General features: G+C 43.3%; 1 protein-coding gene across 1 annotated transcript; it reads left to right on the top strand.

Annotated features, from left to right (window-relative positions):
* Window positions 1-25,604, top strand: LOC136331850 (sulfotransferase 2A1-like). The gene is made up of 6 exons (XM_066270941.1): window positions 1-261; window positions 7,631-7,839; window positions 13,162-13,288; window positions 16,142-16,236; window positions 17,686-17,866; window positions 24,795-25,604. Exons 1-6 carry the CDS (start codon window positions 132-134, stop codon window positions 24,905-24,907), a joined length of 855 nt encoding a protein of 284 aa, XP_066127038.1. The 5' UTR covers window positions 1-131; the 3' UTR covers window positions 24,908-25,604.
* Window positions 25,605-26,686: the final 1,082 nt, after the last annotated feature.

The following is a 26,686-nucleotide window of genomic DNA, read 5'->3' as shown; positions in this document are numbered from 1 at the left end:
ATTGTCGCAGAGAAACCTTGGATGGGTCTTCTCTGTACTTGTGATCTGGATCAGAACCAGGAAGTAGAGCCACTTTCTCTATTGCTAAGCCCAGCACAACTAAACCCAGGTTGGAAGGCTGTTGTTTGGAAATGGCTGGAGAATTTTTGTGGATTGAAGGGATCCCTTTCCCTACAACTACCATTAAAGACCTGAAGTCTTTGAGGGATGAATTTGTGGTCAGGGATGACGACGTTGTTATTTTTTCTTACCCGAAGTCAGGTAAGAAACTGAGGTGGTGGGGGTTGGGATGCTTTTCTGTGCCTCACACTCAACTCTGCTTTGGTGATGAGTGTGGTTTCTCAGTGAGCTTATACTCAGAAAGAAGGAGTCATTCTGGCAATGATGATACAAAGCAATGTGAGCATCAGGGCATTGTAGAGACATAGAGATTATGAGGAGTCCTAGAGATTATTAGGTGATTGTGTTGGATGTGTAAAGGGGATAGGACATCAAAGGATCTGGTCGGAAGGACCCATCTACTCCGAGATGTCAAGAGAAGGTGGTATTTTTAGAGGTCAAATAAAAAATTATTCTAGCACTTGATAAAATGCCAAGAAAGGATTTGTTCCTTTCTTGGAGAGACTGAATATAGCAGATAAGCACTGAGCAGAGTGAGTGGCTCAGTAGATTGAAAGCTACTAAGAGGATTTAGTTAGACCTCAAAGGTTCAATGGTTCTTACCCAAGCAGCCTAACAAGATCTTTGCTAAGGCAAGCCCAGGACTTGGACATCAAGGGTGAGGGTTCAGGACCTCGATAAGATATCAAGGGTGGGGGAATTTCCATTACTGGTTTCGTGGCACTCTGGCTAGAACTTTGCTGACATAGAAAGATGGACGTAAAAGGATAAGGTCAAGGTGACTCAGAGGAGTCTGACTACCCTCTGGTCGAGGAGAGAGGCTTTATCAGGGGTGCAGAGAGAACAGAACAGGATGGGTCACACATGGAAGGGTCCAGATTTGCAAGATACTGAAGGAGAGTTGGAAACCTGAAAAAAAATATTGTGGAGAATGGAGATAGCATAGTAGCAGGGGGGGAGACCAGATGTGTTTAAATGGAAAATTGCTTTAAAATCTTCAACTCATGAATAAATTAGAAAAGTATCCCAAGTCGATGTCAATTCCTATAAAGCATGTAAATGGCAAGGTGACAGGTGTGTATGAGCAAAGATGAGAAGGTGCTCTCTAGGATGAAGGAATTTTAAGAGCCAAGAATAAGTAGAGAGCAGTAGGTCAACTTAGATTTAATAAAGCCAGATCAATAGGTGAGTCCATTGACAACTTTGATTAGGACTAGAAGAGTGACAGAGGAATTGGAAGTTTAGAAATATTTAAGCAGGCTTTGGCCTGTTGGCTTAGTGGTAGAGCATTGGCCTGACATGTGGAAGTCCCGGATTTGATTCCCAGCCAGGGCACACAGGAGAAGTGCCCATCTGCTTCTCCACCCTTCCCCATCTTCTTTCTCTCTCTCTCTCTCTCTTCCCCTCCTGCAGCCAAGGCTCCATGGGAGCAAAGTTGTCCTGGGCACTGAGGATGGCTCCATGGCCTCCACCTCAGGTGCTAGAATGGCTCCAGTTGCAACAAAGCAATGCTCCAAATGGGCAGAGCATCGCCCCCTGGTGGGCATGCCAGGTGGATCCTGGTCAGGCGCATGTGGGAGTCTGTCTGTCTGCCTCCCCGCTTCTAACTTCAGAAAAATACCAAAAAAAAAAAAAAAAAAAAAAAAGAAAGAAAGAAAGAAAGAAAGAAAGAAAGAAAAAAAGAAAGAAATATTATTTAAGCAGTGGGTTTAAAGCAACATGGTCATTGAATTAGGCAGCATCTCTCAAGTGTTGCAACACTTACACTTTGGACCAGATACTAAATTCCAGGGTGCAAAGTATAGGAGCGTAGCTGTCAAGGGCTGTGTGTGACAGAATTCTTGACAAACACATCTTAACATATGACGACTTATTTTTGTTTTATAATGAAATGTTTATAAAAATAAGTCATTGCTCTACTTGACTCAGAATTTCAGTAATTCAGTGTAGCGGAACTGCTGGCATCTCTGATTGGGGGTGTGTGTCCCCCTCAAGGCTGCTTGGGGCTGCGTGAGTTGTAGGCAGTGAGTCCTCTTTGCTCACTCAAAGGCAAAAGCAGATGGTTGCAAGTGTCTGAGCATTTTCCTCTCTAGGTCTTCCTTCTCAGAGAGCAAGAAATCTTGTCATTTGCAAGAACATGGATCTAGAGTATTATTATGCTAAGTGAAAGAAGTCAGGCAGAGAAAGACACATACCATATAGTTTTACTTATATGTAGAATCTAAAAGCAAAACAGACAAACAAAAAATCAAAAGAGACTCTAGAAACATAGAGAAAAGAAATCATTACCGGAAGGGAGGGGGTGGGGGAATGGAGGAAAACGGGAAGGGAAATATAGTAAACAATATTATTACTCAGGTTACATGGTGACAGATAGTTATTAGAATTATTAAGGTGATCACAGTATAAGGTATGAAAATGTTGAATCACTCTATTGTACACCTGAAACAAATATAAATAGTATAAGATTGTATACCAACTATATTTAAATAAAAATAATTATAAAATAAATAAATAAAAAGGTTAGTAGTGAATGGACAGATTGGCTTCCAGTCAAGATGGCAGAGTAGTTAAAACACTGTGTTTGTCTCCTCATAAAATCACATTAAAATTACCACTAAATTACAGAATGACCATCATTAAGAACATCCTGGCCCTGGCTGGATAGGTTGGTTGGTTAGAGCATCTTCCCAAAGCTCAGACGTTGCTGGTTTGATCCCTGGTCAGGGCATATACAGGAACAGATCGATGTTTTTCTCTTTTTCTCTCTCACTCACTCTCTCTCTCTTCCTCTCCCTCCCTTCTTCCCTCTTTCCCTCCTTTCCTCTCTCCCCAAAATCAATACATTAAAAAAAATTTTTTAAAGAAACTTCCTAAAGTCTAGCTGAACAGAAGTCCTGTATCTAAGGATATAAAGAAGAAGCCACATCAAGACTGGTAGGAGGGGTAGAGATGTGAAACAGCCAAGTGCCACGCCAGCCTGTGGTGGGATAAAAATTGGGAGGAATATCTCAGCTTTGAAGGTCCCCCCCAGAGGATTGAGGGGACCCACTTGCACATGAGGCCCCCCAGCCCAGGGTTCCAGTGCCAAATAGAGAATCCCCATAACTTCTGCCTATAAAAACCATTGGGGATAGTGGCTTAGTGAGACAGGGTGTTGCCAGAGTCCCAAGGTGTTCCTCTTGAAGGACCCAGGCAGACACTTACTTGGATTCACTCCTTTTAGCTCCCGTAGTGGGGCCAGCAACTTGAAAAGTCTCAGAGACACACAAGGAGGAACCGAATTGCCTGGTATTAGAGAAAGGGTGGGAAGGGTGGCTTTCTCCCAGGCAAAAGTTCTAGGAGAGGCCATTGTTCCTTTACTGAGCTCTCTCCCTGAAGGCACAGGCAATCACATTATCAGAGTCTCCTTCAATCGGACTCACACAATTCACCTCATTCTGGTGATTCTCTGAGGTCCCCACGCCCCACCCAACCTGCCAGCTCACCCAAGTCACTTCCAGGGCTCTTTTCCACAAAGAGATAGTCAGGGCTCATGCTGTGGACTTTCCTAAAACCTCTCAAAGGTTCACAACACCCCCCACCCACCCACCAAAAGAAAACAGCATCTGGCCTCAGCATGCCCTATACCTCTTGCTAAGTGGTTCCAAGGTCGGAAGTAATGGCAGCCCAGCTGGGTTCACAGCTTTGCCTCTACCAGGGAGCTCCCAGCCCAACCTAGTTGGCGGCCGTTGGCATCTCACGTTGTAGCTCCTGCCAGAAGGCCTTGAACAGTGAACCGGCAGTAGCTGACCACACCAGAACCACTTAACTATATTCACACCAGCACATTCAAAGGGCAGACTTGGCGGGCACCAGATTGCCACTAAAGCAAATCCTGCCCCCTTAATGACGACTCCTACACAACAGCTCCTCCACTGTAGTCACAGCGACTCCTCACAGCTAATCAGACTGAACGGTCCATCATGCCCGTTAATGTGCTAACATCAACCAAGGCTTCATTACAGAAGAACAGCACACACAACCCACACAAGGGACATACCTGGAACACCGGTCCTCGGTGACTAGGGAGGCTGCACTACTGGACCCACAGGGCACCTACTTCATGGCCACTCTCTCATGATTGGCAGATGTAGCAGCTCAACCCAATACATGGAAACAAATGAAGGCAGACAGCCAAAATGAGGAGACAGAGAACAATATCCCAAATGGAAGAACAAAACAAATCTTCAGAAAAAAATATAAACAAAATGGAGACAAGCAGTCAATCAGATAGAGAGTTCAAAAGACAGGTTGTAAGGATGCTTCGTGAATGTAGGGGAAGAGTAGCTCAACTGAGAATTTCAACAAAGAGATAGGGAAGATAAAAATAGAGATAAAAAATATACCAAAGAACCAGTCAGAAATGAAAAACACAATAACTACAATGAAGACTATGTTAAAGGGAATTAACAATAGAGTAGATGAAGCAGAGGAACAGATCAGTGATTTGGAAAATAAAGCAGAAAAACAATCAGAACAACAAAGAGAAAAAAGAACCCCCCTCAAATGAGAATAATTAAGGGGCCTCTGAGACAACTTCAAGTGAACCAACATTCGCATCATGGGGGTGTCAGAAAGAAAACAGAGAGAGTAAAGAATTGAAAACCTACTTGGCTCAGTGGTAGAGCATTGGCCTGGCCTGTGGAAGTCCTGGGTTTGATTCCCTGTCAGGGCACACAGGAGAGTGCCCATCTGCTTCACTACCATTCCCCTTCCCCTTCTCTCTCTCTTTCTCTCTCTCTTCCCCTCTTACAGCCATGGCTCAAATAATTTGAGCAACTTGGCCCTGGGCATTGAGGATGGCTCCATGGCCTTGCCTCAGGCACTAAAAATAGCTTGGTTGCTGAGCAACGGAGCTGCAGCCCCACCCAAATGGTCAGAACATCACCTGGTAGGGGGTTTGCTGGGTGGATTCCAGTCGGGGTGCATGTGGGAGTCTGTTCATCTGCCTCCCTGCCTCTCACTTAATAATAAAAAGATAACAATAATGACAGAAAACTTCCCTAACCTAGTGAAGGAAATAGACATACAAGTCCAGGAAGCACAGAGTCCCAAACAAGATGAACCCAAAGAGGTCCACACCAAGACATATTATAATTAAAATGCAAAAGGTTAGAGACAAAGAGAGAATCTTAACAGTAGCAAAAGAAAAGCAGTTAGTTAGCTACAGGGGAGTTCCTATAACGCTGTCAGCTGAGTCCTCAACAGAAACTTTGCAAGAAGGAATTGGCACAAAATATTCAAAGCGATGAAAAGTAAGGACCTGCCCTGGACGGTTGGCTCAGTGGTAGAGCGTCGGCCTGGCGTGCAGGAGTCCCAGGTTCGATTCCCAGCCAGGGTACACAGGAGAAGCACCTATCTGCTTCTCTACCCCTCCCCCTCTCCTTCCTCTCTGTCTCTCTCTTCCCCTCCTTCAGCCAAGGCTCCATTGGAGCAAAGTTGGCCCGGGTGCTGAGGATGGCTCCATGGCCTCTGCCTCAGGCGCTAGAATGGCTCTGGTTGCGACAGAGCAACGCCCCAGATGGGCAGAGCATTGCCCCCTGGTGGGCATGCCGGGTGTATCCCGGTTGGGCGCATGCGGGAGTTTGTCTGACTGCCTCCCCGTTTCCAGCTTCAGAAAAATACAAAAAAAAAAAAAAAAAAAAGAAAGAAAGAAAAGCAAGGACCTACAACCAAGACTACTACTTTACCCAGCAAGGCTATTATAATTTTATAATTGAAAGAAAGAAAAAGAGCTTCCCATACAAGAAACAGCTAAAACTACCAAACCAGTATTACAAGAAATGTTAAAGATACATTTTTAAAAAGAAGGAAAAAAAGAACATAAATATAAATGATAAAATGGCCATAGCTACATACCTATCAATAATTACTTTTAAATGTCAATGAATCACATGCTCCAATCAAAAGACATTGTGTAGCTAAATGGATAAGAAAATGAGACCCATATACATGCTGTTTACAAGACACCCATTCCAGATCTAAAGACACACCCAGACTAAAAGTAAAGACATGAAAAAAGGTGTTCCATGCAAATGAAATTTTTTTTTAAAAGCTGGGGTAGCAATATGTAAAGTTTAACATATACTGCTCACAAAAATTAGGGGATATCTTATAGCTTGATATTCATTGTGAAATATCCCCTAATTTCTGTGAGCAGTATACTTAAAGAAATTTTTTAAAGCCAGGATACCAAACAAAACAAATATTAAAGCAAAGGCTATAACAAGAGACAAAGAAAGATCCAGCGCTTTCTCTTTAGGGTATTTATATATACATATAAAAGACCCAAATCACTAATACAAAAAGACATACACACTCACATGTTCATTACAGCATTATTTACAATAGCCAAGATATGGAAACAGCCTAAGTGTCCATCAATAGACATCAGAAGATAATGAAGTTGTGCATATATATAACAGACTACTACTCAGCCATAAAAAAAGAATGTAGTCTTGCCATCTGCAACAGCATGGAAAGACCCAGAGGGCGTTGTCTGAGTGAGATAAGTCAGACCGAGAAAGACAAATACCATATGATTTCACTTATATGTGGAATCTAAACAAACAAACCTTCCACACACAGAGAATGTTTTCATGGCTGCCAGATGGGAGGGAGTTTGGGGTACTGGGTGAAAAAAGGGGAAGGGCTTAAGAAGTACAAATGGACCGTTATGAAATAGTCACAGGGGGCCCTGGCTGGTTGGCTAACTGGTAAAGCATCAGCCTGGCATGTGGAAGTCTTGGGTTCGATTCCCGGCCAGGGCACACAGGAGAAGCACCCATCTGCTTCTCTACCCTTCCCCACTCTCTTTCCTCTTTAGCTCTCTCTTCCCCTCCAGCAGCCAAGGCTCCATTGGAGCAAAGTTGGCCCGGGCACTGAGGATGGCTCCATGGTCTCTGCCTCAGGCACTAGAATGGCTCCGGTTGCAACAGAGCAACGACTCAGATTGGCAGAGCACTGCCCTAGCACTGCCCCCTGGTGGGCATGCCAGGTGGATTTTGGTCGGGCACATGCGGAGTCTGTTTCTCTGCCTTCCTGCTTTTCACTTCAGAAAAATACAGAAGTAAAAAATAAAATAAAATAAAATGGAAAAAATAGTCATAGGGGTGTAAAGTACAACATAGGCAATAGAGTTGATAATATTGTAATAACTTTTCATGATATCAGGTGGGTACTAGATTTATCAGGGTAATCACTTTGTAAGATATAGAAATGTCTAATCACGACATTGTACATGTGATACTAATACTGTCAACTCAGAAGGTGCTCACAGTCTAATGGAAACTAAATGTTTAATGTTTCAAGATTGAAAGATCAATGGAAGGTGTCTAAGAAAAAAGCAAGGTGAGAAATTCAGGGACATGGGTGACACTGCTGAAAGAACCGTGTCTTTAAGATGTCAGGGTGGCATCCAAAGTCCAATTGAAGCAGATAACACTCTCTTCTCTTCTTCCTGATTCAGGGACCAATTGGATCCTGGAGATTGTCCATCTGATCCACACCAAGGGAGACCCCAGCTGGGTCCAGACTGTTCTCAAGTGGGAACGTTCGCCGTGGATAGAATCGATCACAGGGCTCGAACTTATAGAGACTCAGAAAGACCCCCGCTTCTACAGCTCCCACCTGCCTATTGATTTCTTCCCCAAGTCATTCTTCAAGTCCAAGGCCAAGGTGAGCTAATCACGCAAGGTTGGTTTGCATCACTTCTCGGGCTGGCCTGAATGCTTGTGTTTCAGCACCTGGTTGCTACATGGGTTGGCAAAGAGAGATAGATATTCAGAGAAGCTTGTTTTCGAGGTACAATGTCGTACTCCAGACAACCTGCCTGGCATTGCTCCAGAGCACACTGGGGGTGTAGGTAAACAGATCCTGGCCGTACCACCAACACCGAGGTCCCCAACATTGACAGGACCACGGGGGCGGGGGACAGCATCTCCATGGTTAACCAACACCTGTGTTTCATAAGAAATGTGCCTTCAGCACTAACACTTGAAATCCAAAAGGGTATCTCTAATCCTGATAGAATCAACGTTGGGCAGGCTTTACCCATTCAGTAGATGCACAGCCCACCGATGCATAATTTCAGGAGCTTGCAAGGAAAGCTGTGACATTGAGTGACCCTGGGCGATAGAGATGCATCTTTCCTCATCTGAGATTCCAGTTGAATACATGTGATTCCAGTTGAATACATGTGATGCTGAACATGTTATCCACGTTGTGTGGAGTGCCCTCAAACCATCTTATGTGATGTGATAGTAAATTATCATGCAAATACTCTTAAGTCACAAGAGCTTCTATTGCGCTGATGCTGTGCTGTACTTATATCCGTTCGCTTGTGTTCTGTCAGGTTCGTTATTTTATTGTTATTGCCATCATTGCAGTTTATTCTGTTACCATTTTTTTAACCCTTTAACCTTGATTTGGCTGAATGTGTCAAAACGCTCTAGAGATTTGTGAAAATATTGGGTAACTAGGAGTAAAGGAGATAAAAAAAACCAAACAAACAAATAGAAATAGCCCCAAGACCAAGCTCTGTACAATGGTCATGAGTTTATGACAGGAAATAATTATGATTCCAACCTTGGCTCTCCAGAGGTTGTCTGTCGACCGCGAGTGCGCTGTCTCTGAAGCTCCATTTCTCTGTCCCGAAACTGGCGTGTTTATGCACCTGTGCATTCCTTCCTTCCCAACACCTGGCTCACTGCGCACGGGCTTTCATGAAGTTCTTCTTCATACATTTAGGTATTAGGCACCGGTTATGTGTCAGGCTCTGCGTAAAAGACTTTGGAGGAAGGTGGTGATTAAGACAAGCCCAAGCCACATCCTAACAAATTTATGGATTCTACTACGGGAAAAGGCAAGAACAGACATATACACTCAGTTCATATCTATAGCGACGATATGGCTTACTGAGAGCCTAGCTTAGTATCAGACTGCAGGGCATACTGCATGAGTAACATCTACTTTTAAAAATATAGTAAATAAGAGGGTGAGGCAAGGAGAAAAATATCAAGTATTGGGTGGCCTCCAGGAGGGCAATGCTGATGGAACTGGGCAGATGGAGGATGACTTCTCCAGTTTGTCTGAGCGAGGGGGAACCAGACTTTGTAGCTGAGTGAGGCATTGTGTTCTTATTTCCCACCAGAGTTCTAGGTACGATTTCCCCATAATTTTTTTTATGTGACAGAAACAGAGAGAGGGACAGATAGGGAGGGACAGACAGACAGGAAGGGAGAGAGATGAGAAGCATCAATTCTGTGTTGTGGCACCTTAGTTGTTCATTGATTGCTTTCTCATATGTGCCTTGATGGGGGGGGGTGCTACAGCAGGGCAAGTGACCCTGGCTCAATCCGGCGACCTTGGACTCAGGCTGGTGAGCCTTGCTCAAACCAGATAAGCCCACCCTCAAGCTCGTGACTTCAGGGTTTCGAACCTGGGTCCTCTGCATCCCAGTTTAATGCTCTACCCACTGTGCCACCACCTGATCAGGCTCCCTATAATTTTTTTAGGTTTACATAAATGATGATAACCACCTATGGCATTATTTTGCTTGTCCTTTAAGTTAATTACAAGGACAAAGAAAATACTGTTCTATATTTATTCACTTCCTGTTTCTGAGACCCTTCCTCCCTTTCTGACACGTATTATAACCTGCCCCCACCAGACTGAAGGACTTCCTTTAGAATTTGCTGTAGTGTAGAGCTTCTAGCCATAGGTTCCCTGAGCTCACATGTTTCTAAAACTATATTTTGCTTTTTGTTTGTTTGTTTTAGAAAATTAAACTTAACAGGGTGACATGGATCAGCAAGAGTCCATAGATTTTGGGTAAACATCTCCACACCATTTGGACAGTCTGTTATGTTGTATGCCCATCACCCAAAGTCAAATCATCCTCCGTCACCTTATATTTATTTATTCCTCTTTATACCCTTCCCCTCCTCCTCTCCCCACTCCCCCTCCATCACATCTCCCTCCCCCTGGTAACCACTGCACTCTTATCTATGTCCATGAGTCTCAATTTTGTGTCCCACCTACATGCTTTTGAAGGAAGATGTTCTCAGATCTAGATTAAAGGTTGTGTTGATTTTTTTTTTTCCTTCAGTGCTTTCAAAGCAGCTTTTCATTTTCATTAGGGCTCCATTGTGTTTGGGGAGAAGCAGGGCTTTTTATTCTACGTTCCCCACTGGATAAAATGCACACATTTTTCCCACTCATTTCCAATCCATCTTCACAGTCCCCAGGGGTGCTGATAAGCTGGTGGCAATCGCGGCCCCCTGGTACGATGTGTCTGGTGATCCCTGACGGTGCCGTGGGTTCACAGAGGACTCTGACCCTTATCCGAGGCAGCGTCTACAGACCCCTCTCTCTTTCCTGATGTCCCACCACTCTGACAATCCCAGTCACCATGGCTGCCCCATGGTGTGAGTTTGTCCCCTCCATTCAGCATGACTGGTTTGCTTGGGTCGTATTCTCTCCACTACAGTATAGATGAGAGATAGTCCACGGGCAGAACGTGGGTGGTCAGGGAGCCCAACTCGCTTGGTTCCTTCTCCCATGAATCTCAGCCTTTCATGGCCTTGTGTCTACTGTCTGACAAGTATTACCTACAGTTTTCTATGTCATGAATGACGACCCTGTACCAGCTACTCCATTGTCACCAGAGTAGACTTAATCACACCTCGAAAGTACCATGTGCCATGAGAAAAAGTAACACATTCAGATGTTGTTGTTACTGTTGGTTAACCAGAGAGAATTAATTAGAACCTGAAACACTGAAGTCCTGGGTTCAAAATCCCGAGGTCCCCAGCTTGAGTGTAGGCTCACCATCTTGAGCACATGGTTACCGGCTTGAGCATGGGATAATGACATGATCTCATGGTCGCTGGCTTGAAGCCCAAAGTCACTGGCTTGAGCCCAAGGTCGCTGGCTTAAGCAAGGAGTCACTGGCTCAGCTGGAGTCCTCTCCCCACCCCAGTCAAGGTACAAATGATAAGCAATCCATGAACAACTAAAGTGATACAACTATGAGTGGATGCTTCTCATCTCTTTCCCTTCCTGTCTGTCTGTCTCTCTCTCTTTCTCTATCACTAAAAAAAGATTAATGAGGGAGTAACACTCTCAGGTTGTCTGTTCGTATTTTTGTTGGGATTTGGGGGACTTGAACTCAATAACAAGAAATATTTTCAATGGATTGCAGTGTGTGATGCTGAAAAATTAGGGGAATCACACATAGAGAGGGTCTCCTGGTGCTGAATGTTTAAATGCAAAGACCCTCCTGTGTGTGCTCGCAAAAATTGGCTGTGTCTCTGCCTCGTATTCACTAAGGACACAAATCCCACTGGAACCCGAAGCTGTCTTACTCTTTGACTTCCACCATGGGCCCCAATATACATCTGTTCTAATCTCCTCGTGATCAATAACCTAGTTTTAGGTTAAGTCTTCTTCATGCCCACGTGACTCTCCCCTGGACACATGAAGACAAAACCTTGAGCAGAGCTTAGAAGGGAAGAAACCCTCCTGCTCACTCCTCTATTGTTCCTGGTTGTCACGTTTTGAACAAACAGGTGAGAAGTCCACAAGTTTGATTTCTCTCCTAAGGTGGCACCATACAAAGCAGCACAATCTGTTTACTCATGCCTCCATTTTTAGTTTTGTGAAAGACCCTGAACATCTGTCTCATTAGTATCTGGGAAGCGCTGATGCAATAGAAGTTTCTAGAAAAAAAACGAAAGCCTGGAACGTGAACTTCCTGGAGGAACTTCGAGTAGGGTGTCCCTGTCAGAGTCCCAACGGAACTCAGAGTTCCTGACTCACTACCCGGAGCTCCTGAAAACTGTGGGGCCAAAATATAGTAAATTGATTTGCCTCCATGCCACATACCATAATGTCCTTGAAGAGAAATTATATGCATCTTGTTCACTGCACCTTCTATAAAGCCTAAGGGAATGTCTGCTGCACAGTGAGTTCTAAAAATTTTAAATGACAGACTACATTGAATAGAGTAAAGGGTCATTGCAGGTCTTTCACTGATGTAAGACCCTGTGGCCAGTCTAACAAAAGGGACCGTAGGACTGATGGGGTTTTTTTCTTTTTTTTTTTTTTAGTGAGAGAGAGAGATAGAGGGACAGACAGAGACAGACAGGAAGGGAGAGAGATGAAAAGCATCAACTCGTAGTTGCAGCACCTTAGTTGTTCATTGATTGCTCTCTCATATGTGCCTCGACCAAGGGACTTCAGCTGAGCCAGTGACCCCTTGCTCAAGCCAGTGACCTTGGGCTTCAAGCCAGTGACCTTTGGGCTCAAGCCAGTGACCGTGGGGTCATGTCTGTGATCCCACGCTCAAACCCACAAACCTGTGCTTAAGCCAGATGAGTCCGCGCTCAAGTCGGCGATGTCCAGGTTTTGAACCTGGGTCTTCGGCATCCTGCGTCAATGCTCTATCCATTGCACCACCACCTGGTCAGGCCCGATGGCATTTTATTGATTATTATTATATTTTAAAAGTAAAATATAAACTTAATTAGTTTTTGAATTAAAGAGAAACCTTATTTCTGGCTATTGAAACATAGTTATAGCAGAACATTAAATTACATAAATACGGCAAACAAAGCTCTCATAGCTTTAGCAGAATGTAATTATTGAGCATATTACATAAAAAATTAATTTCATAGAGCAAGAGTATTCACTTAGGTCAGTAAAAGTATTCCATGAATTGATTTTATAATCTATTTTTATTCCTGAATATGTTATACTTTTTAAAAATTATCCAAAGGAAGGCATTTCTGTTTAGTAGCATATCACCATTATTTTAATTATTCTTAGCAGAAAATATATATATAATTTTACCCAAAATAAAGAAATAAAGATTTTGTTAAAAGAACAAATTAAAGATTAAACTGTAGCCAATCAGTTTAGTGGGAGTTGGATTTTTCTCCATTGGCTGGAGCATGAGCACATTTATTCTTATTATCTCTCTTTTTTTTTTCATTTAAGGGTATTTACATCATGAGAGATCCCAGAGATATTATTGTTTCTGGTTATCATTTCTGGAAAGCATTAAAGATCAGCAGAATTCCAGACTCATTTGAAGAATATTTTGAGTGGTTCCTTCAAGGAAATGGTGAGTCTGACTCAAAATAAGGGTTCCTGGAGTAATGGTGGGGTTTCTGCCCCTCACATCCAGGACTTGCTGTTTTGTGGTTTATACAACAACACTGCAATCCAACCTTGATGTTGGGAAATCTAGGGCACCTCCCATTAACACAGAATCTCTATCAACATGCTTGGCTCCCACAACATCTTTCTAAGTAGGATAACATATAAAAGGATAATTTGCCTGACCAGACAGTGCATCGGACTGGTATGCAGAGGACCTAGGTTTGAGCCCCAAGGTTGCCGGCTTGAGTGCAGACTCATCTGGCTTGAGCACGGGCTCACCCGGCTTGAGCGAGCTTGAGCATGGGATCATAGGTATGACCCCATGGTCACTGGCTTGAGCCTAAAGGTCGCTGGCTTGAGCACAACATTGCTGGGTTGAGCAGCCCCCCAGTCAAGGCACATATGAGAAAACAATCAATGAATAACTAAGGTGCCACCACAAAGAATTGATGTTTCTCATCTCTCTCTCTTTCTGCTTGTCTGTCTCTATCTCTCCCTCTCTCTGTCTTTATCTCTTTCAGTAAAAAAATAACAATAATAATTACCATACTCAAAACAAGAGAAATGTGAGTTTAAACTACACTGAGATTTCACTTCTCACCTGTTGTGTTGGGAAGTGTGTTCTATTTCTGTCACCACTGTAAGAAATGATCACACACTTAGTGGTTTCAAACAACCACTAAGAATTGTCTTGAAGTGTCTGGAGTTCAGAAAATCAAAAACTATGTTTTAGGGACTCAAGTTAATGTGAAGATCTAGCTAGCTGCATTTCATTCTTGAGACTCTTGTGGAGAATTCACTTCCTGCCTCTCCAGCTTCTAGAGGATACCCACATTCCTTGGCTCATAGCCACATCCCTCTAAACCAGGGGTCCCCAAACTACGACCCGTGGGCCGCATGTGGCCCCCTGAGGCCATTTATCCGGCCCCCGCCGCACTTCCAGAAGGGGCACCTCTTTCATTGGTGGTCAGTGAGAGGAACATAGTTCCCATTGAAATACTGGTCAGTTTGTTGATTTAAATTTACTTGTTTTTTATTTTAAATATTATATTTGTTCCCTTTTTTTTTTACTTTAAAATAAGATATGTGCAGTGTGCATAGGGATTTGTTCATAGTTTTTTTTTATAGTCCGGCCCTCCAATGGTTCGAGGGACAGTGAACTGGCCCCCTGTGTAAAAAGTTTGGGGACCCCTGCTCTAAACCCTGCTGTCATCCCATCTCCTTCTCTGAGTCTCACACTCCGGCCTCTCTCTCATAAGGAATCCTGTGATCACACTGTTTCCACCCACATAATCCAGATAGCCTTTCTGTCTGAAGATCCTTAATCACATCATCCATGATTTGCGGATTAGGCCACGGGCAACTTTGCGGGGACCATTATTTAGCTAACCACTGCTGTCATTCCAAACATTTGACTCACATTCTGATGGGGAGATGTTCGTATTCAGGGTCTCATGAAGAGATGCCACAAAAGAATGAGGCAACAACAGTACTGCAAGTAGAGGACCCCAATCTCTCCAGAATTGAGGGGCCTTAGAAAAATCAGTTATCTAATTTGTTAAGCAAAAACATAACATCATGCATAAAAAACTAACAAACGGAATATAACATACAATTTTATTGTTTAATTTTACAAAACTAATTAAATTTCTTTTATCCTTTCTGAGACATAATACCACACCATCTACTATCTGATTCCTGACCTGCAAAAAAAACTCCAGCAAGGCCAAGCATCCGTGCCCTTGGGCCTTCCCTGGATGTAACTGCCTTCAGTCATGCATGCTTGGTCTCAACCTTCACTTTCTCAAAATGGAAACAGAAAGTCACTCAATACTTTGACTTTCCTTCCCCAGGGAGACTCTGTGTAGGAGGCATGCTCTGATGGTTCTGACGCCATGGAAAATGGTACCAACCTGTCTAGGGTAATAGTGAAAATTCTGACACTATAGCACTGACACTTTCATGGGCATCTTCTCTTTCTCCACGGTGGTGAGGGGGACACTTACAAAAAATCCAAAAGGTAGAGGTAGATGTACAAGACTTTTCAAGTGATCCTTATTCATCAGATGACCTTTTCAAGAAAAATCAACAATATCAAAGGGATCAGGTCATACGACATACGATTCCCCAACAATAGGCATCTGAATAGAATGACTATGTGAAGGGAATGATTTCTCAGAAGATGAGCTGTCCCACCTGACCTGTGCTGGCTCAATGGATAAGGCATTGACCTGGAATGCTGAGGTCACTGGTTCAAAACCCTGGGTTTGCCTGCACAAGGCACATATGAGAAGCAACTACTATGAGTTGATGGTCCTCGCTCTTCCCAACCTTTCTTTTTCTCTCTCTCTTTCTAAATATAAATAATAAAATCTTTTTAAAAATATAAATAAAGTACAGTCCCAAAGGTCTGGAGTGGGTAAAGAGACAAAAGCACGTGTTGTCTTCAGGTTACTCCCTCCTAGTATTCACAGACAAAGAGAACAAAGACATTGACTCCAAACTAGATGGAGTTTGACTTCTATTCTTTCCTTTTCTAGCTTGTCTCTTCACCATTCAAAATCATTTTATTTCTGGTTTATCTAGAACGCATCTCAAATAGGGTATCTCCTTTAGCACCTACTGCTCGGCCATCCAGGCAGTAAGTGTGGAATTCTATTTCTCATGTGAATCAGGGAAAGAATTTTCAGCACTCAGGTCACTTGGTCATAGAATTCCTAAGGTGTGGCTAACACACTGAACAGGTGCAGAGTTGCTTAGGCAATGGAGGACACAAACGTGAACCAGTCACCTTTTCTCCTCATTTCCCTTACAGTGCCATATGGTTCCTGGTTTGACCATGTTTGTGGCTGGCTGCAGATGAAAGGAAAAGAGAATTTCCTGATCATATCGTATGAGGAGCTGCATCAGGTAATTCTTCTACCAAAAAAATTCTTCTCGGCCCTGGCTGGTTGGTTCAGTGGTAGAGTATTGGCCCGGCATGTGGAAGTCGAGTTTGATTCCCAGCAAGGGCACACAGGAGAAATGCCCATCTACTTTTCCACTCTTCCCCCTCTCCTTTCTCTCTATCTCTCTCTCTCTTCCCCTCCTGCAGCCAAGGCTCCATTGGAGCAAAGTTGGCCCATGTGCTGAGGATGGCTCCATGACCTCCACCTCAGGCGCTAAAATGGCTCTGGTTGCAGCGGAGCAATTCCCCAGATGGGCAGAGCATCGCCCCCTGGAGGGCATACTGGGTGGATCCCAGTTGGGCACATGCTAGAGTCTGTCTTTCTGCCTCCCTGCTTCTCACTTTGGAAAAATACAAAAAAAAAAAATTCTTTTCTTCAACTCCATGTCATAGCTGTCTACCTTCCCTCCAGTCTGGAATGTTTCCATTCTACACTTTCAATCAACACTGATCCCAGAGATGAGACCAAGTAGGGTCATTGTGTTGGTTTTGTTTTTTTTTATTAACCTCATTAGTTGGCCCATATTCTTCAATTTTCTTATGTATTAAGGTGTCCTTTTACAACAAAAGGTGTCCTTTTTTCAACAAAAAGGACAAAAATAAATGGAAGAAAACAATATTGTAAATAAAAGAAACATTTTATTCATTGTGACAATAATACACTATAATATGATCAATGCATAATAAAACATGTGTAATATTTTATATTGTCATTATGCTTACATGCCTATTAATTTTTTTCATGCCTATTAATTTTTAATAATAATTATAAGAAAAAAGTACTCATTTAGATACAAGTACATCATATCACATGCAATGGATTGACTCTGCATCAACCTAATATGGACATTTATAGATGAGTCTTCCAATATCCAAAAGCAGGACATGTAGGACAATTTTTGAGGGAAGATGGAACTTACAAAAGAAGGACTGTTCTCCCTAAAGGAGGACGATTGGTCATCTTGCATTTATGTATTTTTATAACATCTCATCCATGCACTGAGGAAGACATAACTTTTGGACTTGCTGAGGGCTATCTGTGGTTCCAGGGCAAAACTTTGATGCTGTCTGGGAACCTCAGGACAGGGGCAGGAGGGGATGCGTGGAATGGGGGACTGGACAGGGTTGGACTGGTGCAGGAAGTACTTACAAGTTCCCACACTGACTGACAGGAAGTGGGCTCCTGAGGAGCCGACTGGGACCCTATTCACAGAAAGCTATATGAATCTCACACCCTATTTGTCTCCGAAGAGTGAAGAGCGTTTGCTCAGGGCCCCTCTCCTCCATCCCCAGCTCAGGTTTTGTGTAGGTAAACAAGACAGGCTGACAGTCTTCCCGCTTCTCCTCATCCCTTCTTTCTCCTTCTCCCCTTCATGCTCAGCAATGTCCATGTTGTGTGGTTTTCACTCTAGGACCTGAGAGCCGGCGTGGAGAAAGTCTGCCAGTTCCTGGGCACAAAGCTGAGCCCAGAAGAGCTGAACTCGGTCCTGAAGAATGTCTCCTTCCAGGCCATGAAGGACAACAAAATGAGCAACTACTCTCTCCTCCCTGACACCTACATGGACCACAGCAAAGGATGTCTCATGAGAAAAGGTAAGAGGAAGTTTCTAGAGTTAGGACATGGGTGGAAGGGGACAGTGAATGCCCCAGCATCGATGGATGCACCCAGACATGGAGATGATAAAAATAATCTTCATAGCTACAAATCGCAGAAGTGGGGATGGGCTTGAAGAGTTTAAGGAGTGAGCCTGACCAGGCGGTGGCGCAGTGGATAGAGCGTCAGACTGGGATGTGGAGGACCCAGGTTCAAGACCCTGAGGTCACCAGTTTGAGTGTGGGCTCATCTGGTTTGAGCAAAGCTCACCAGCTTGGACCCAAGGTTGCTGGCTTGAGCAAGGGGTCACTCAGTCTACTGTAGCCCCATGGTCAAGGCACATATGAGAAAGCAATCAATGAACAACTAAAGTGTCACAACAAAAAACTGATGATTGATGCTTCTCATCTCTCTGCATCCTGTCTGTCTGTCCCTATCTGCCCTCTCTCTGACTCTTGCTCTGTCTCTGTAAAAAAAAAAAAAAAGAAAGAAAGAAAAAAAGAAAGAAAAAAAAGAGTTTAAGGAGTGAGCCCTAGCTGGATGGAGAGCTCTGCTGATTAGAGCATTGTTCCGAAGCGCAGAGGTTGCCGGTTCGATCCCTGGTCAGGGCACATAACAAGAACAGCTTTTTATTCCTCTCCCTCTTTCTCTCTCTCTCTCTCTCTCTCTCTCTCTCTCTCTCTCTCTCTCTCTCCCTACCTCTCTCTCTAAAAAATCGATAAAGTAGACAAACAAAAATAAAAGTGGTTAAGGAATGAGGCCCCGGTCAGGTGGTTCAGGGATAGAGCATTGCCCTAGCACACTGAGGTTGTGGGTTCCATCCCCAGGCAGGGCACATAGCAGAAGCCACCAATGAGGGCACCACTGAATGGAGCAACTAAGTGGAACAATGAGTTGATGCTTCTCTCTCTCCCTTTCTCTCTCTCTCGCTCCCCCTCTCTTTTCCTCTCTCTCTATCAAATCAATGGGGGGATTTTTCTTTTTAAGTGAGAGAGAAAGAGAGAGGGAGAGAAAAATATCAACTCATAGTTGCAGTACTGGAGTTGTTCCCTGATTGCTTTCTCATATGTGCCTTGAATGGGGGTAGGGGGACTCCAGCTGAGCCAATGACCCCTTGCTCAAGCCAGCAACCATGGGGTCGTGTCTATGGTTCTGCGCTCAAGCTGGTGACCCCACGCTCAAGCTGGTGACCTCCCTCCCCCGCTCAAGCCGGCGACCTAGGGGTTTTGAACCTGGGTCCTCAGCACTCAAGGCCGATGTATTTTGGGATTTTTTTGTTGTTGTTGTTTTGATTTTTTTCTTCTTAGATGGCCTTTATCATGTTGAGGTATGTTTCCTGTATTCCCACTCTGCTGAGAGTTTTGATCATAAATGGGTGCTGGATTTTATCAAATGCTTTTTCTGCATCTATTGAAATTATCATGTGGTTTTTCTCCTTTTGGTTTATGTGATGAATTACTGATTGATTTATGAATATTGTACCATCCTTGCCTCCCCAGAATAAGTCCCACTTGATCATGATGTATAATTTTTTTCATGTATTGCTGGATCCAGTTTGCTAATATTTTGTTGAGGATTTTAGCATCTAAATTTATCAGGGATATTGGCCTATAATTTCTTTTCTTTGTGTTGTCTTTGCTTGGTTTTGAAATCAGAATTATGCTCGCGTCATAAAAGGAGCTTGGAAGTCTTCCTTCCTCTTGAATTTTTTGAAATAGCTTGAGAAGGATAGGAGTTAGTTCTTCTTTGAATATTTGGTAGAATTCACCTGTGAAGCTGTCTGGCCCAGGGCTTTTGTTTGTTGGGAGTTTTTTTATAATTGTTTCGATCTCATTTCTTGTAATCAGTCTGTTTAGGTTTTCTGATTCTTTCAGATTGATTTTTGATAGATTATATGTTTCAAGGAACTTGTCCATTTCACCTAGGTGTCTAATTTTTTGGAATATCATTCTTCATAGTATTTTTTTAACAATATTTTGTATTTCTGTTGTATCAGTTGTTATTTCTCCACTCTCATTTCTAATTTTATTTATTTGAGTCCTCTTTTTTTCTTGGTGAGTCTGGTTAAAGGTTCATCGATCTTGTTTACCGTTTCAAAGAACCAGCTCTTGGTTTTGTTGATCCTCTGTATTGTTTCTTTAGCCTCTATGTCATTTATTTCTGCTCTGATCTTTATTATTTCCTTCCTTCTACTACCTCTGGGCTTTACTTGCTGTTCTTTTTCTAGTTCTTTCAGATGCAGGGTTAAGTTGTTTTTTTGAGCTTTTTTTTTTTTTTTTTTTCCTGAAGTTGGAAATGGGGAGGCAGTCAGACAGACTACCGCATGCGCCTGACTGGGATCCACCTGGCATGCCCACCAGGGGGCGATGCTCTGCCCATCTGAGGCATTGCTCTGTTGCAACCAGGGCCATTCTAGTGCCTGAGGCAGAGGCCATGGAGCCATCCTCAGCACCGGGGCCAACTTTGCTCCAATGGAGCCTTGGCTGCAGGAGGGAAGAGAGAGACAGAGAGGAAGGAGAGGGGGAGGGTGGAGAAGCAGATGGGCGCTTCTCCTGTGTGCCCTGGCCAGGAATAGAACCTGGGACTCCTGCACGCCAGGCTGATGCTCTACCACTGAGCAAACCAGCCAGGGCTATTTGAGCTTTTTCTAGCTTCTTAAGGTATGCCTGTAGTGCTATGAACTTCCCTCTCAGGACTGCTTTTGCTGTGCCCCATAAATTTTGAGTTGTTGTATGCTCATTATCATTTGTTTCTAGGAATTTTTTTATTTCTTCTTTGATCTTATTGTTATCCCATTCGTTATTTAATAACATACTATTTAGTTTCCATGTGTTTGAGTATTTTTTGGTTTTTCTGTTGTGGTTGATTTCTAGTTTCATGCCATTGTAATCAGAGAGTGTGCTTGATATAATTTCAATCTTCTTAAATTTTTTGTGCCCTAATATGTGGTCTATTCTAGAGATTGTACCATGAGCACTTGAAAAGAATATATATTCTGCTGCTTTAGGGTGAAAGGTTCTGAAGATATCTATTAAATCGAGTTGATCTAGTATGTCCTTTAAGTCTGCTGTTTCTTTGTTAATTTTCTTTCTTGAGGATCTATCTAGTGATGTTAGTGGGGTATTGAAATCCCCTACTATTATAGTATTGCTGTTGATCTCGCCCTTTATATCCATAAAAGTCTGCTTTATATATTTAGGTGCTCCTATATTAGGTGCATAGATATTTATAATGGTTATATCCTCCTGTAAGATTGCTCTCTTTATCATTATGTAGTGACCTTTTCTTATCTCTCATTATAGCTTTTGTTTTAAAGTCCATTTTGTCTGATGTATGTATTGCTACCCCAGCTTTTTTTTATTTCCATTTGCATGAAATATCTTTTTTCATCCTTTTACCTTCAATCTATGTGTGTCTTTTGTTTTGAAGTGTGTCTCTTGTAGACAGCATATGTATGGGTGCTGTTTTCTTATCCACACAGCTACCCTATGTCTTTTGATTAGATCATCTAATCCATTTACATTTAAGGTTATTATTATTATTATTATTATTATTTTGTATTTTTCTGAAGCTGGAAACGGGGAGAGACAGTCAGACAGACTCCCGCATGTGCCCGACCGGGATCCACCCGGCTCGCCCACCAGGGGCGATGCTCTGCCCACCAGGGGGCGATGCTCTGCCCCTCCGGGGTGTCGCTCTGCCGCAACCAGAGCCACTCTAGTGCCTGGGGCAGAGGCCAAGGAGCCATCCCCAGCACCCGGGCCATCTTTGCTCCAATAAAGCCTTGGCTGCGGGAGGGGAAGAGAGAGACAGAGAGGAAGGAGGGGGAGTGGAGAAGCAAATGGGCACTTCTCCTATGTGCCCTGGCCGGGAATCGAACCCAGGTCCCCCGCACGCCAGGCCAATGCTCTACTGCTGAGCCAACTGGCCAGGGCCTAAGGTTATTATTGATATGTAGTTGTTTATTGCCATTTTATTCTTTAAAGCTAATATTCCTCTTTTACTATATTCTTTTCCCTTTTTGTTTGTTTACAACAGGCTCCTTAACATTTCTTGCAACATTGGTTTGGTTGTAATGAATTCTTTGAGTTTTTTGTTTTGTTTTGTCTGGGAAGCTTTTTATTTCTCCTTCAATTTTAAATGATAGCCTTGTTGGATAAAGAAGTCTTGGTTGTAGGTTCTTGTTCTGTATTACTTTGAATATTTCTTGCCATTCCCTTCTGGCCTCCAGTGTTTCTGTTGAGAAGTCTGATGTCATCCTTATGGGGGCTCCTTTGTAGATGATAGCCTTTTTTTCTCTAGCAGCTTTTAATATTTTTTCTTTATCTCTTAGCTTTGGTATTTTAATTATGATGTGTCTTGGTGTAGATTTCTTTGAGTTTCTCTTATTTTGGAGTTCCCTGTGCTTCTTGAACTTGTGTGGCTTTTTCCTGCACCAATTTAGGGAAGTTTTCAGCTATGATTTCATTGAACAAGGTCTCTATCCCTTGTTCTTTCTTTTCTTCTTCAGGAACCCCTATGATGCAGATGTTGTTTCTCTTTAGGTTGTCACAGAGTTCTCTTAGAGCTGTGATGGCAAACGTTTTTATAAAAACTGCCCACTTTTGCAGTGCTGGTCAACCTGGTCCCTCCTGCCCACTAGTGGGCATTCCAGCTTTCATGGTGGGCCAATCGTGGCACCATTTGGTTGCTCTGCTACCGCCCACCATGAAAGCTGGAACACCCACTAGTGGGCCAGAGGGACCAAGTTGACCAGCACTGCAAATGTGGGCAGTTTTTATAAAAAGGTTCGCCATCACAGTCTTAGAGTTTGCTCAGATTTTTTCAGCTTTTTTTTTTCTGCTCTGCTTCCGTGTTTTTATTTATCTTGTCTTCTAAATTGCTGATTTGATCCTCTGCTTCATCCAGTCTGCTTTTAATTGCTTCTAGTGTAATCTTCATTTCTGATATTGTATTTGTCATTTCTGACTGGTTATTCTTTATTATTTCAATGTCCTTTTTGATGCTTGTTATCTCTTTATTTATGTGCTCATTGTGTCCATCCATTGTTGTTCTAAGATCTTTCAGCATTCTAATAATCATTATTTTAAACTCTGCATCCGGTGGTTTGCTTACTTCCATCTCACTCAGTTTATTTTCTGGGGGTTTCTCTTGTTGATTTATTTGGATTGCACTTCTCTGTCTTCCCATTTTGTCTGTGTATACCCTCCTTGTTTGGGTGTGTTGTTTGTAGAGCTGGCTAAGTCTAGGGTTGGTGTTGTCTGCCTCCAATTTTCAGTTGGCATCAACTGTTGTTTGTCTAGGTCGATGTATGATGCACTGTGTCACCACCTGCTCAGGTGGGAAATTTTTAAAAAATAGTTGAAGGGATGATTTTTGGTATTTATAAAGAAAACAGCAATAGGAAGCATTGCTGAAGAGACACACACCGATTTCCTAGCTATTGTTCCTCATGTAGGTCATACCCATATTTTCTATAGAGTTTCCACTCACAGCATTGGTGTGGTCCCTAGACCCTTAAAGTGACCATCTCTTCATATAGATGGACAATGGGAATATCTATTCCACCAATAGATACTGACAAGTACCATATTCCCCCATGTATAAGATGCACCTTAATTTTGGGGCCTGAAATTTGAAAAAAAAAATCTTACATAAACTTATTGAACTCAAGTTTTATTCATCATAAAATTCATACAACTCCTCATCACTGTCAAAACTCCCATCCATTAGCTTGTCCTCATCTGTGTCTGATGACAAATCACTGTCTTCAACAAGGAGCACAAAAACAAGCATGCAAATGTGGGAAATGCAAGTAAAAAAAACCTACAACCACTGTATGGATGGATGCACCCAATTTTCAGACCCCAAATTTTTCGGAAAAGGGTGCATCTTATGCATGAGGAAATATGGTAATACCCCATATGGAGGGAAAAATGAGAGGAAAGACATGTGATGTAGCTCCAAACAAAACCTTCAGCTGCAACTCCTATCATAAAAATGAAACATGTCCACTCCATACGAGGAATGAGGGTGTGGATTGCAGAGACTGGGACAATTCCATTGTCAGCCTGGATTTTACAATAGAGTGGTTGGGGGTGAACATAAAGAAAACATTAGACTCTATGCTGGGCTGCCCAAGGGAACAGCATTTGAGGTAAAGGGAACTGCAAGTTGAAAACTCTGGGTAGCATAGTTGGATGCTGTGCCGGTCACAGGTATAGAGTTCAAGGACAGAGGACTGACACTTGGGAGTCATAATCTAGAGCAAGAATGCCAGTTTTACCCTGACCCATGTAAGAGTAGCATGGCAACCCTGGTCAGATTACTCAGTTGGTCTGAGCATTGTCCCAAAGCACAGAGGTTGTCGGTTCAATCCTTGGTCAGGGCACATAGAGGAGCAGATCAATGTTCCCATCTCTTTCTTCTACTCTCTCTAAAATCAATATAACAAACATTAAAAAATAAATTAATTAAAGAGTAACATGGCTGAGAAGAACCTCCATTGACCCAAAGAAATGCCTTGCTTATTCAAGGATGCGGGCAAGTAACATCCTAACACACAGTGCCTGGCAGAGAAAAAATCACTGCTTTCAGGTGACATCACCATTGTGGCCTTTGTTGCTCAGTCTTCACAATGTCACCATGAGGCAGGTACCAGGGGCAGTCTCATTAAACAGATGGCAAACTGTAAACTCAACTACATTCTGTGACTAGCAGTCTAGGGTTGAAGCCAACGGCCATCTGAACCCAGACAGGAACAATTTAACCCGCCGACTACCTGGTCTGCATTTTCTGGGTCAGGGTTCATGATAGCTTCGCAGTAGAGGCAGACAGAAAAGTTCAACTGGAGTCTTGAGACCTTATGTATCAATCTGTTTGGACTTGTGTTTTATGTTGTTGTTGTTGTTTTTTTGTATTTGACAGGAATCACTGGGGACTGGAAAAATCACTTGACAGCGGCCCAGACAGAAGCCTTTGATAAAGTTTACCGGGAGAAGGTGGCCGGGCTTCCTCAAGGCTCCTTCCCCTGGGAATAGTGGCCTCATGTATCTGACTAGGATGTGAAGGCTGAATGTCCTGCTGTTCCTGTGTCCTGGCCTGCTCATCCAAAGAAAACGTTGCCCTACAATTCCTTATACACATAGTAACAATAACCATGTTCCTTATTGACTTGAAGCTGGGCCAGCTTCCAAAAGTGATGTAATATTTCAGAACCTACAGAATAATGAAGAAAAAAAATATTTTTTTTGAAGAAAAAAATATTTTAAAATTTACATGATTTCCACCTGACCCGATGGTGATGCAGTGGATGGAACATCAACCTAGGAGGCTGAGTACCCAGGTTCAAAACCCTGAAGTCACCAACTTGAGCATGAGCTCACCATCCTGAGCGCAGGGTTGCCAGCTTGAGATGGGATCATAGACTTGACCCCATGGTCGCTGGCTTGAGCCCAAAGGTAGCTGGCTTGAAGCCCAAGGTTGCTGGCTTGAGCAAGGGATCACTTGGTCTGCTGTAGCCCCCTGGTCAAGGCACATATGAGAAAGCAATCAATGAACAAGTAGGTGCCACAACTATGAATTGATGCTTCTCATCTCTCTCCCTTCCTGTCTGTCGTTCTCTGTTCCTCTCTCACTCTCTATTGCAAAAATTAAAAACAAACAAGAAGACCCCAAAACCAAAAAACAAAACTTGTGTGATTTCTAAATAAGTTAATAAATAGAAGTCAAAACTTCCCCATATTTGTGATGTATGAAAGCATACTGGGCAACACAGCATACACACACTCCCCTTCTTCTGTAGCCATTCCCAGTCACATATGTTCTTGTATATTTGACCTCCCATCATGAATGAGAACCTAGAAGTTGGTGTGTGTGTTTCTGGGGTGGAGGCTTTTGGTGCCTATGCCCCACCTGCTGTGAGTGAGGCTGTCGAGAGGTGGCAGGTACCCCCATTTCTGCAAAGCTCCCCTGAGCAAAACCCAGGAGGCATCCTTCCTAAGAGCGTAGCTTGCTGCTGGAAGCCCCTCCCAGGGAATGACATCAGTGGAAAGTAATGAAGACCAACGCCATGACTTCCAGAGGGACAGTACCTGTGGGGTGGTTTGTTCTCCCGCTCGCCTGCCAGGGCACTGGAACTAAACTCACCTCCGGGCCCAACCATGTCCCTGTTGGCATCCTTGCTTCCTTCTTCAGGGCACACTTCTCTTCTTCTCTTCTTTTTTCAGGGTCACACTGCTGTCACCCCGATTGTGTAGGGCAGCGGTTCTCAACCTGTGGGTCGCGACCCCAGCAGGTCACCTAAAGCCATTGGAAAATACATAATGCATATCAGGTATTTACATTCTGAATCATAACTGTAGCAAAATTACAGTTATGAAGTAGCCACCAAAATTATTTTTTGGTTTGGGGTCACCACAACATGAGGAACTGTATTGCGGGGTCACGGCATTAGAAAGGTTGAGAACCACTGGTGTAGGGCATCTCTCATCTGTTAAATCATTTACAATGTGTCCCATGTCAAGGTCTGTATCTAAGAGCTGCAAACATCCTTGAAGCTGTTCCTTCGGGGGGGGGGGGGAGAAGGGAAGGGACGTGGCTGCCCTTGTCCAACCATCTTGGGGCACTGGCCTAGGGACAAAACGTAGACAACTCTCAGCATGTGACAGAGCTCTGTGGGACTGAGAGAAAACACCATCCTAAAACCTGCCCTGCTGGAGGGAATGGAGGGAATGGAGTGGGTCACTCCCCATAAAAGGTTTGAGAGACTCCCAGAATCTCCAGCCAGGCTGGATGGTGAGACCTTCCCATGCTGGAGT

The sequence above is a fragment of the Saccopteryx bilineata genome, chromosome 3 (genome assembly GCF_036850765.1).
Source record: "Saccopteryx bilineata isolate mSacBil1 chromosome 3, mSacBil1_pri_phased_curated, whole genome shotgun sequence".
Classification (NCBI taxonomy): Eukaryota; Metazoa; Chordata; class Mammalia; order Chiroptera; family Emballonuridae; genus Saccopteryx; species Saccopteryx bilineata.
The sequence above is the reverse complement of the archived record's forward strand: the minus strand, read 5'-3'. Positions and strand labels throughout refer to the sequence as shown.

What these genes read in the sequence shown, in the direction of transcription:
- LOC136331850 (XM_066270941.1), top strand. Translation starts at nt 132, where the DNA reads ATGGCTGGAGAATTTTTGTGGATTGAAGGGATCCCTTTCCCTACAACT. An exon ending in TTTTTCTTACCCGAAGTCAG is followed by an intron (nt 262 to 7,630) that starts GTAAGAAACTGA and finishes TTCCTGATTCAG; the next exon opens with GGACCAATTGGATCCTGGAG. An exon ending in TCTTCAAGTCCAAGGCCAAG is followed by an intron (nt 7,840 to 13,161) that starts GTGAGCTAATCA and finishes TTTTCATTTAAG; the next exon opens with GGTATTTACATCATGAGAGA.